This window comes from Schistocerca gregaria, chromosome 2, assembly GCF_023897955.1.
Source record: "Schistocerca gregaria isolate iqSchGreg1 chromosome 2, iqSchGreg1.2, whole genome shotgun sequence".
NCBI classification, from domain to species: Eukaryota; Metazoa; Arthropoda; class Insecta; order Orthoptera; family Acrididae; genus Schistocerca; species Schistocerca gregaria.
In genome coordinates, this window is record NC_064921.1 from 18115590 (window position 1) to 18128254 (window position 12665).

A 12665-nucleotide genomic window follows, 5' to 3' on the forward strand; every position below is an offset into this window, starting at 1 on the left:
GTATAAATGGGAAGATTTCACTTAGTTTACTTCATGATCAGGCAAAGATGCCGAAATCAGGTACGGGACTCTAAGGTACCCAGGAGCAGATATAGAGTAAGATCACAATTTGGTAGTAATGAAGAATAGGCTAAAGTTTAAGAGACTAATCAGATCGAATCAATGCGCAACGGGTGGGATAAGAAGAAGTAAGGAATAAAGATATACTCTTGAAGTTCTCTAAGGCTATAGATACTAGGCAGTTCAGTTGAAAAAGAATGAACAACTGTAAAAAGGACAGTCCCAAAAATTGGAAAGAGAAACGTAGGTAAAAAGAAGGTAACTGCGAAGAAACCATGGGTAACAGAAGAAATAATTCATTTTATCGATGGAAGAATGTTCAGGGAAAGTCAGGGATACAGAAATGCAAGTTGCTTAGGAATGAAATAAATAGGAAACGCAGGGAAGATAAGCCAAATGGCTCCATGAAAGATGTGAAGAAATCTAAAAGGATTTACTGTAGGAAGGAATGACTCAGCTTATTGGAAAGTCAAAACAACCTTCGGTGAAATTAAAATCAAGAGTGGTAACAGTAGGAGTGCAACCGGAATTCCACTGTTAAATGTGAAGGAGAGAGCGTATAGGCGGAAAGAGAGCAGTGAAGCCCTCTATGAGGGGGGAAATTTAGAAGAGGAAGGGGATGCAGTATTAGAGCTCAGGAAGGCTTAAGATCAAATAAGGCAGAAGGTATGGATAACATTCCATCATTATACTGAGTGCACTATCCGAAAATTACCTCGAGCAACTAAACAGAGAACCGACTCGTGGAGATAACATCTTGGACCTACTGATAACAAACAGACCCGAACTTTTCGACTCTGTAAGTGCAGAACAGGGAATCAGTGATCATAAGGCCGTTGCAGCATCCCTGAATATGGAAATTAATAGGAATATAAAAAAGGGAGGAAGGTTTATCTGTTTAGCAAGAGTAATAGAAGGCAGATTTCAGACTGACTACCTAACAGATCAAAACGAAAATTTCTGTTCCGACACTGACAATGTTGAGTGTTTATGGGAAAAGTTTAAGGCAATTGTAAAATGCGTTTTAGACAGGTACGTGCCGAGTAAAACTGTGAGGGACGGGAAAAACCCACCGTGGTTCAACAACAAAGTTAGGAAACTACTGTGGAAGCAAAGAGAGCTTCACTCCAAGTTTAAACGCAGCCAAAACCTCTCAGACAAACAGAACCTAAACGATGTCAAAGTTTGCGTAAGGAGGGCTATGCGTGAAGCGTTCAGTGAATTCGAAAGTAAAATTCTATTTACCGACTTGACAGAAAATCCTAGGAAGTTCTGGTCTTACGTTAAATCAGTAAGTGGCTCGAAACAGCATATCCAGACACTCCGGGATGATGATGGCATTGAAACAGAGGATGACACGCGTAAAGCTGAAATACTAAACACCTTTTTCCAAAGCTGTTTCACAGAGGAAGACCACACTACAGTTCCTTCTCTAAATCCTCGCACAAACGAAAAAATGGCTGACATCGAAATGAGTGTCCAAGGAATAGAAAAGCAACTGAAATCACTCAACAGAGGAAAGTCCACTGGACCTGACGGAATACCAATTCGATTCTACACAGAGTACGCGAAAGAACTTGCCCCCTTCTAACAGCGGTGTACCGCAAGTCTCTAGAGGAACGGAAGGTTCCAAATGATTAGAAAAGAGCACAGGTAGTCCCAGTCTTCAAGAAGGGTCGTCGAGCAGATGCGCAAAAGTATAGACCTATATCTCTGACGTCGATCTGTTGTAGAACTTTAGAACAAGTTTTTTGCTCCAGTATCATGTCGTTTTTGGAAACCCAGAATCTACACTGTAGGAATCAACATGGATTCCGGAAACAGCGATCGTGTGAGACCCAACTCGCTTTATTTGTTCATGAGACCCAGAAGTTATTAGATACAGGCTCCCAGGTAGATGCTATTTTCCTAGACTTCCGGAAGGCGTTCGATACAGTTCCGCACTGTCGCCTGATAAACAAAGTAAGAGCCTACGGAATATCAGACCAGCTGTGTGGCTGGATTGAAGAGTTTTTAGCACACAGAACACAGCATGTTGTTATCAATGGAGAGACGTCTACAGACGTTAAAGTAACCACTGGCGTGCCACAGGGAAGTGTTATGGGACCATTGCTTTTCATAATATATATAAATGACCTAGTAGATAGTGTCAGAAGTTCCATGCGGCTTTTCGCGGATGATGCTGTAGTATACAGAGAAGTTGCAGCGTTAGAAAATTGTAGCGAAATGCAGGAAGATCTGCAGCGGATAGGCACTAGGTGTAGGGAGTGGCAACTGACCCTTAACATAGACAAATGTAATGTATTGCGAATACATAGAAAGAAGGATCCTTTATTGTATGATTATATGATAGCGGAACAAACACTGGTAGCAGTTACTTCTGTTAAATATCTGGGAGTATGCTTGCGGAACGATTTGAAATGGAATGATCGTATAAAATTAATTGTTGGTAAGGCGGGTACCAGGTTGAGATTCATTGGGAGAGTCCTTATAAAATGTAGTCCATCAACAAAGGAGGTGACTTACAAAACACTCGTTCAACCTATACTTGAATATTACTCATCAGTGTGGGATCCGTACCAGATCGGGTTGTCGGAGGAGATAGAGAAGATCCAAAGAAGAGCGGCGCCTTTCGTCACAGGGTTATTTGGTAACCGTGATATCGTCACGGAGATGTTTAGCAAACTCAAGTGGCAGACTCTGCAAGAGAGGCGCTCTCCATCGTGGTGTAGCTTGCTCGCCAGGTTTCGAGAAGGTGCGTTTCTGGATGAGGTATCGAATATACTGCTTCCCCCTACTTATACCTCCCGTGGAGATCACGCATGTAAAATTAGAGAGATTCGAGCGCGCATGGAGGCTTTCAGACAGTCGTTCTTCCCGAGAACCATACGCGACTGGAACAGAAAAGGGAGGTAATGATAGTGGCACGTAAAGTGCCCTCCGCCACACACCGTTGGGTGGCTTGCGGAGTATGAATGTAGATGTAGAATTTCTAAAAGCATTGGGGGAAGTGGCAACAAAATGAGTATTCACGTTGGTGTGTAGAATGTTTGAGTCTGTAGATATACCATCTGACTCTCGGGCAAAATATCATCCACACAATTCCGAAGATTGTGAGAGTTGACATGTGCGAGAATTATCGCACAATCAGCCTAAAGCCTCATGCATCTAATTCGCTGACAAGAGTAATATACAAAAGAATGGAAAAGGAAACTGAGAGTGTGTTGGATTTCGATCAGTTTGGCTTTAGGAAAGGGAAAAGCACCAAAGGCAGTTGTGATATTGTGGTTAGTAATGAAAGCAAGACTCCAGAAAAGTCAAGACAGGTTCATAGAATCTGTCGACCTGGAAAATTCGTTCGACGATGCAAAATTGTTGTTGGAAATACTGAAAAAGATAGTGGTAGGCTGTAAGGAATGACCGGTAATATAAAATACGTACAAGACTCAAGAGGGAACAATAACAGTGGAGGACCAAGAACGGAGTGCTAGGATCAAAAAAACTGTAAGACAGAAATGTGGTCTCTCACCCTCACTGTTCAATCTACACGTCGAAGGAGCAAAGACGGCAATAATACAATGATTCAAGTGTATCATTAAAATTCAGGGTGAAACGATTTCAATAATAAGACTGGCTGATGACGTAGCCAACCTCGTTAGATAGCCCATCGAAATACGGGCCGCAGACAATTTTATCAACCGGGACTGCAGCTGTAGTCCCAGCAAAGCTTGGGGAACAGACATACAGCAAACAAGAAGCTGGTGCCGTAGCGGACAGTGCGCCTGATACCACACTGCAGCCGCCAGGGCGCGCGGACAGCACATTCGTGGTTTGCCATTTTATCCTTCCTGTCAATCTCTGTCTGTTTACCCCTTTCAGCAGTTTCACTTTTAAATTCTTCCCTTGGATCAACTAAATTTAGCATCTCATATGTTATCCTAAACTGTGCCTTGGCTGTTTGTGTCGTTGTTTGTACATTTTCACCATTTCATCTCTTAAAGCTACCCGTCAATCTTCTATTGCAGCTATTTTACCATTTTCAGTCAATGTGTCCCTAATGCTGCCTTTGCAAAACACAATATAGCAAGGTATCATCTACATCCCATGACAGAGGATTTACAGATAGTGAAAAGTGAGTGGTTACAGAACTTGAATTTTTCCAGTCTTGTTCACAACGGCCACGGTTAAGCCTAACCCGATATGGATGCATTTAAAGTACATCAAGAAGTATTCCTTTCTCTTATTCCTACTTTATAGATCTGAAAACCTCCTACACGGTTACTGCGAACAGCTTTTAAGATATGAAATCTTGCCAAACTCCTTTTCGAATTCTAAATTTTTATTTCGGATATGAAATGTGATGAATGCCTTAGAGCTGGTTTCTATTCTCTTTTTTATAGTCACATAGATTGACGCACTGCTCTCCTTCTTCCCACACAAATGGAGCAGTGAAAAGACGGTGAAGCAGTAGATAAATAAATATATTTATCTATATGATAGTTAAATAGTTAATACGGTAACGGAAGAAATGAATCTATCCTAATTGAAGCAAAAATGGCATAATCACCATGTTGTTTACGAATCATTGCCTAGTACTATAAAATATGAACATGACCTTACGTACTAAACAAACAACTTAAGACAAATATATTTGAATATAATTCTAAAATATCGAAGAGGTAAATGAAAGTTATGGCTTTCAGAAGATGGTATCCAGTACCTTCCGAGACAGGATGGACTTGCAGAAGACATTACGAACAACATAAATATCAAATAAGACGTGATAATACATATGAATCTCTGAAAAACTAGATAATAAAAGAGAGAAAATGGAAATTTTACAATTTTCGGACTACTTCAGTACTGAATACCTTCAGTCGAAATCAAGTTTTTAAGAACAAAATGTCCTGCCTGGGAAGATCAGATATCCATTCTGCATCTACGTTCGTCCTCCATAAGCCATCTTACGGTGTGTGATGGAGGGAACCTTCGGTATTACTACCTTCCTCTTCTCTGTTCCACTCGCGACTACTGCGAGTGTCGTTAAATTTCCTTACCAGTCTAATTTCTCCGAAGTTTTCCTCTTAATCATTTCGCGAGACACGTGTGGCAAGAAGTAACGTGTTTTCCAGGGCCGTTCCTAACATTAGGCAAGACTAGGTGACCACCTAAGGTGGCAAAATTTTAGGGGCAGCAAAGGGCGGAAATGAAATTAATTTCAAATGAAACAGAGAAAAAAATGAGCAAATGAGTAGAAAAAATGAAAATGAGGAAAAATTAAAACACCGAATTGTATTCAAAATCATACGGAACAGTCACTACATAAGTCTACTTTAGCAAAAGTAAACACATTATCTCTACCACGTATGTAACGGAAACAAACATGGCGATTCATCTCTGTCGAGCACTGGAGAGAGGCACGTGCGCTGGCTTCTGATCATATTGCGACTTGACACCATACCTCCCTCAATCCCTGTTTTCGGTTTTGACTGTGCCTATCATTTGTCAAGCGACAATTGCACTCAGTAGTTCGGTCGACGTTTTTAGTTCTGCTATTATTTTCTGTGGATAATCGATCTCGTATTCACAAGCTAGGTTTGTACTTCTTTTTCAACATATCTAAATGCAGTAAAATGTTAAGTGCAGTTCATCGTATCCATACATAAAAATAAGTTGGCGTCTTTCTGTAAGTCTGTTTCTCACAGCACGAGAGAAGAACTAAATTGTCGTTTTCTTAAAATTTGAGATACATACAAATAATAAACAAAAAGAGATTATAATGGCTTTACAAACTTCCAGTAACATTGAGGAGATTGGGTCAGCCACTTCTGTTAATCAGTTGCAAATTTTTACTTTTTATTCACTCGATGACTAGCTTCAGCTCGAGACCCATATTCAGATCATCATAACATAGTCGAAAACGGCATTTCGGAAGATGTCAAAAATGTGCAATGAACACTTAAAGTGCATACAGTGTTATCTGCATGATGGCTCGTGTCCTAACTGTATACCTTTTCTTCATCGAACAATTAGATGGAGGAGGGAGGTGGGGATATCGGAGAGAATGATGGTAATAGAAAAGAGGGTGTGTAATTTTTCTGTTCTCGCCTAGGGCAGCAAAACACCTAGCAATGGCCGTGATGTTTCCCGACCTTTCATCGAAAGTATGCTCTCTCAGATTCAACAGTAACCATTTCCCTGACACACAAAGCCTCTCTTGAAGTCGTCCTTCGTTCGACCTTCTCTCTCTCTCTCTCTCTCTCTCTCTCTCTCTCTGTGTGTGTGTGTGTGTGTGTGTGTGTGTGTGTGTGTGTGTGTGTCCCTCTCTTCCTCTCTTTCTCTCTTCTGTTGATCCTACTTCGTAAAGGTCCTGGGCTGATGAAGAATACTCGGGAATCAGCTCAAGAAGCTTTTTGTAAGCCACTTCTTTTGTCGGTGGAAAGCATTACCTTAAGATTCTTACAATGAATTTCAGTCCAGCAATTGCTTTTCTTACGTTTTGTTTTATCTAGTGATTCTACTTTAGGTCATCCCGGACGGTTAGTCCTAGGTATTTTACTCATGATGGCTGGGTGTTGTGTGTTGTCCTTAGGTTAGTTAGGTTTAAGTAGTTCTAAGTTCTAGGGGACTGATGACCATTTGAACTATTTGAACCTAGGTATTTTACGTTTCTTGCTCTTTCCAATGACTGTTCACCAATTACGTAAACGAACAGTAGAGGACCTATTCGTCTGTATATGCACAACATGTATTATTTATTTACGTTCGGGGTCTCTTTCTAGTCACTGTAATCATCGTTCCTCTGCAGGTTGTTGCGTACTTCTCTACAGTATCTTGTCGTTGCAAACTACCTATAGACAAGATAACATTGCTATCTTCTGTGAAAGTGAGGATTTGTTAAATGGAATGAACAGTCTAATGAATACAGAATATGGATTGAGAGTATATCAAAGAAACACGAAAGTGATTAGAAACAGCAGAATTGAGGAGAGAAACGTAGCCTCAGAATTGGGGATCACGAAATAGGTGAAGTTAAGGAATTCTGCTATCAGGTGGCAAAGTAACCCATGATGGGCAGATAAGTCTACTAGTATGAGAGGTAGACCTTAATTTCAGAAAGAAATTTCTAAGATTGTACGTTTGGAGCACAGCGTTGTGTGTTAGTAAGACAAGGACTATGGGAAAACCGGAACAGAAGAGAACAGAAGCATTTGAGATGTGGTGCGACAGAAGAATGTTGAGAATTAGGTAGGCTGATCAGGTAAGAAACGAGGCGTTTCTCCGCAAGAATCTGTGACGATAGGAATATAAGGGGAACACTGACGAGAAGAAGGGACAGAATGATAGGCCATCTGTTAAGACATCAAGACTAAATTCCACGGCACTAGTGGGAGTAGGGGGCACAAACTGTAGAGGAACACAAATAACTGAGGACGTAAGCTGCAAGCGCTACTCTGAGATTAAGAGGTTGGCACAGGAGAGGATGCTTAATAAAAGTAAACATTGTCCGTAGTAGGCTGTAATGCGATGTTTACTTAATCGTTCGGCTAAGCATTATTGTCATGCACTTATGTGACATCTGTATTTCATGTCATTTTCAAATCATTCTTAATTACAAGCGAAAATTTGCCATATTCCGTCATTTTGCCGGTCGATGTGGCCGAGCGGGTCTAGGCGCTTCAGTCTGGAACCACGTGACAGCTACGGTCGCAGGTTCGAAGCTGCCTCGGGCATGGATGTGTGTGATGTCCTTAGGTTAGTTAGGTTTAAGCAGTTCGAAGTCCTAGGGGACTGATGACCTCAGATGTTAAGTCCAATAGTGCACAGAGCCATTTGAACCATTTGAATCGTCAGTGCGGGCCGATGTGGCCAAGCGGTTCTAGGCACTTCAGTTTGGAACCGCACGACCGCTACGGTCGCAGGTTCGAATCCTACCTCGGGCATGGATGTGTGTGATGTCCTCAGGTTAGTTAGGTTTAAGTAGTTCAAAGTTGTAGGGGACTGATGACCTCAGATGTTAAGTCCCAGAGTGCTCAGAGCCATTTGAACTATTTTGAACCGTCATGTTAGGAAAGGGTCAACACTACAGTGAACCCTTCAAAGACCTTTTTTTTAAGGTTATACAACAATTGTTAAAAACCCTTTGGGAGCCGTTCAATGTCAATACACGATCTTAAAAGTTGTCACTGTAGTATGGATCCTTTCGTAAAATGAACGAATCTGGCTAATTTTTGCTTGTAATTAAAGAGATTTGAAAATGACAAGAAATACTGGTGATACAAATTTGCTTGACAATGAAGTTTAGTCGAAATCAGCTAATCGCACGATTAAGTAAATAATGAATTACAGCCAACTATGGACCATGTTTTCCTTTATTACGAAGAAGAATACCGTATTGAGATCTACATCTTATAAGTGGCTGGATCCAGTGACTGATCTTGTCCGATATTCGGAAATCTCTAATTTTTTGCACGAAACGACAGTCGGGAGCCATAGCAGATGCCTTCTGGAAGACAAGCAATACGGAATAAAACTGAGCTCTCCATTCATGGACGAACAGAATTAGTTTTGTTTCGCGAGATCGCTGCTTGTGGAATCCATGTTGGTTTTCTTACGAGACATTCGACCTCCAGGTACGTCATAATCCGTAGTAACAGATGATGTTCCACAATTACACAACAGATTGACGTGAACGTTACAGGGCTATGCGCATCGGTCCGTCGACCCTACCCGGAAACGTTAATGGCCTGTGCTTTTTCCGGTTGCATGGTACCCTTCGTTGTGCCAGCGATCTGCGATAAACTGTTGCTACAAGGGGAGGAAGGTCTTTCACATAAAGGCTGTAGAAACCCAACCTGTATCTCATCTGGTCCTGATGTCTTTCCACTATTGACTAATATTAGTTGATTTTTCTGTTCCCTTATCACTTATCTCAAGACCCGTGAAGATTGAAAGGTGATGTGATATTGCTATGCTCCGCGATGAAAAAAGTATCGATCTATTAGTGCAACAGACTAAAAAAATTAAACAAAATGTACTCGAAAATGAACTTTGATAAGCCCAGAAAATTAAGGCTAGTATGAAGACGGATTAATTTTTCAGACTATCCCGTGAAATGAAGAATAAGAACAGAATTTTCCTATTTCACAGTGACGAGAACACTTGGACTCAGACAGACGTGGACCGATAAGAGTTATCAACGACGATACGGAGAGAGACACTTGCTTAGTGATTAGCCAAGGCGCATCAGTTTGCTCAGTGCGATATACGCGCAGGAAGTGGCCACGGGAAGTATAAGCCCGAGACCAAAACTATACAAGCCGTTTGTCTTCTCGGAGAGGCACACGCAGCCAAGAGATGGGCATGGAGAGGTACGCGGGCCGCGTCGCCTTGGTGACGGGCGCCAGCTCCGGCATAGGAGCCGCCATCGCGCAGGCGCTGCTCAGGAGGGGACTCACCGTCGTCGGACTGGCCAGGAGGGTCGAAAGGGTCAAGGTGGGTCGACACTCGCTCACGCACTTCTCCTCCCACAACCAATGGAGCAGGGCTATCAACTAAGTCACGTGACTGCTTTTTAACGTTGAAAACTATGTTGACAAAAATTTCGCAAACTACTTACGTATTTTATCTTCCTTAGATCACATTAAATAAATATTGTTCAAATGTGACGACTATTAATTCCATGGCGGGGAAGTAGATGTCAATGTGTTTTACACGAGGGCTGTTCGGAAAGTAAGGTCCGATCGGTCGCGAAATGAAAACCATAGTGAAAATAAAAAAAATTTATTCGCAACAGTTAGCCATACCTTCCAGCTATCTTTCTAAACAGTCGCCGCTTCGACTTAGACATTTATCGTGGCGTTGTACAAACTTCCCAATAACCTCGTCACACAAAGCATCCACCTGTCCTTTCCGCCAATTCTCTACACTGGTCTGCCTTTCGTTGTTTGTGCCAAAATGTTGTCTTCGTAGCCAGCGGTTCATGCGAGCAGAGATGAACAACGGAGAGACCCAGTTAAGGGATATATTGTGGACAGTCAAACACTTTCCATCGAAAACGCTGCAGGAGCGTCATCATTTCCCCCTGCAGAATGCGGCTGAAAATTATCGTGAAGAAAGAAAAACGCATGACTTTTATGTGAGCTGCATAGCTTCAGGAGAAATCTCTCACCAGATCCACATACTTAGCGAGAGGCGCTATTGTTTTAAGTATTTCTACGTGATCGCTTTGCGCTCTGAACTTAAAAGAGCGACGTGAAGCGATCGACACGCACACAAAATACGCTGCCCGACACAGCTGTGCAAAGCACCATCGGATTTTCACCGTGGTTTCCATTTCGCTCGTAATCGGACCTTACTTCCCGAATACGCTTCGCAAGAGCAGGGTTGTGTACTTGCGAAGTGTGTGATGAGTCACTAATAAGTCAAACCGACGAAAGTCGCAGATGTAGCGTATAAATGCAGTCATGCGCAATCCTAATCGTCTAGCGTTTTTTCTACTCGTACCTTGTTACATCGAAACGCTGAAGATTCGGCAGAACGAGGAACTGCGCGAGTTTATATTTCACACCCTGTAGAAATACGTTGCGAAACTTGGACGCAAGCAGAAGTCTTCCAGCGTGTGGCGCTAGTATTTTCTGCCTGTATGAGCTGCTCACCCGTTTTGTGATGTGGTATCGGGATAAACAGGTGTCATCTGTTCGTGGATTTCAGAACTAATTAATTTCTGACAGGGTGTTAAAATTGCTTAAGGATTTCTTGCGTTTAGTCAAAGTCCCAGATTTCGCCTCTGAAACCACAAACCGTGATTCGTCCGGTCGATGTTAGAATTGATATCTTGAAGTACGGCACTTATGTAAAGTAGAAATGTTATTTGTAAGAGGCTATAATCGATGCGACGTCATTGCCCGACAAGGAGAACGAGAGTGCTGTCACTTGTGGCACTCTTGAGAACTTCATTCCAGAATTATTTTCCATTCCTATAAATGTCTAGTGTGGGCAATGATCCAGATGGATACGATGATGATTCGGCTATTGAACTGGCGGAAGATATGGATGTTAATATACGGTCGTGATGGGAGCGCGGTTGTTTAACTGGTAGTTGCTGTAATAGATGAAGTAGAGGCTATTGTGGCTGCTGGATATGGACTGAAAGAGTGGAAAACACACACATACACACACAGAGGGAGAGGGAGAGAAGGAAGGAGGTAGGACGATGAACAAATAAATACATAAATACGTGTGTCTGCGGTACTCATAAGTACTTTAAATTTTTACGTAATTTCTTTGGGCCAAGTTAATACTAAGGAAGACTACTTTGTTTTCAAGTGTTATGTATATTAACGAGGTATCCCTCTTTGAAAGCAACAATAAAAGGTGATTTTTGCCATTCTTTTTTTCAAGTGAAATAAAGAGTAATGCCAAATCTGATGGTTTAGTTTTATTCTTTACACTTTTGACTCTAAGTAATCATTTTTTTTTTGTTCACACCGTACGCTCCCTAGTTGTGTCAGATGGAAGGACGCGTCGCAGCCGGAACGTCGTTCATCGTCTGCAATTCCCAAAGACCTTCCATTGGACCAATAACAAAATAATTTGAAGTCATTTTCAATTTATTTTCTATCAGCATGCGGAACATAATAGAAAAATATCAAGAATTAAGAAAACGGTGACGTGCTAAAGCTATCGTCATTTTCTTCGCCTACAAAATCAAGACAAAGCCTTGCACCGAAAATAGACTTGTGAAGAAATCACAAAACGGCTACGCACACTGGTAGAGAACTAAGTTTACAATGCCAGAATAAAATTCCGATCAAAATCTTGTGTACGGTTTTCGTGTTATGTATCCTGCCAATATGAAAAATGTGGTTTCGAAAAAATCGCCTTTAAAGGTTTGCGTTACATTTTTTGTAGTTACGTTAAACATACCTGTAGTTAGCGATGTCTGGACCACATTGCAGTCCTTCCAGATCCAAACGGAGGCCCTTTTGGTCCGGTTTTGTGGAGAAGTTGTAACAGTCCGATCTCAAGTTCATTATTCCTGTAATGTCTGTTAGGCCGTCGATGAAACTACCTATCAACTATTTTGTTCCCTCTGTGAATGGTTTTCGGAGACGCTTCTTCGTAAATCACCTTGAAAGTCGATAATGGAGTTTCTGTCGCACTTGGCATGAACTCTGAAGTAGAGTAGCCATCCAAGAGAACATATTAAGAAAAAAAATCAACTTTTTTCAAATTTTGTAAGAATACTGCCTCATCAAAAGACGTTGCTCTGAAATCCGGAGCATTGTTATTGTCAAATTGCTTCAGCGACTAAAAGTAACGATTATTGTTGACAGTACGTGCGCAAGAGCCTCGATAAAATTCTAGGGAATGTCTGCTGCCCACGAATGCAATGAACTCAATCCCTGTGCAGACAGTAGGTGCAAGAGGAACTTAACAAGGCGATTTCCTACCTACTACAACTACTGGTCGTTATGGTGTTCCCTTACTAAAATTCGTCCATAACTAACTTCTGACTGCTGCCGCTTCTTTGCACCAGATGAGTTCACCTCATATCAAACTATTTTCGTAACCTGTGCGTCACATCAGCTTGCAATTTAGTT

The 12665-nt window shown here is 41.7% G+C and overlaps 1 protein-coding gene across 1 annotated transcript in view; it reads left to right on the forward strand.

The window, feature by feature from the left end:
• Positions 1-9313: 9313 nt before the first annotated feature.
• LOC126336249 (dehydrogenase/reductase SDR family member 11-like) overlaps positions 9314-12665 on the forward strand; it is a 51283-nt gene continuing 47931 nt past the window's right edge. Inside the window, exon 1 of the mRNA XM_049999742.1 lies at positions 9314-9555. Coding sequence (XP_049855699.1) covers positions 9418-9555 — 138 coding nt within the window. The 5' untranslated portion in view covers positions 9314-9417. The remainder of the gene's footprint in view (positions 9556-12665) is intronic.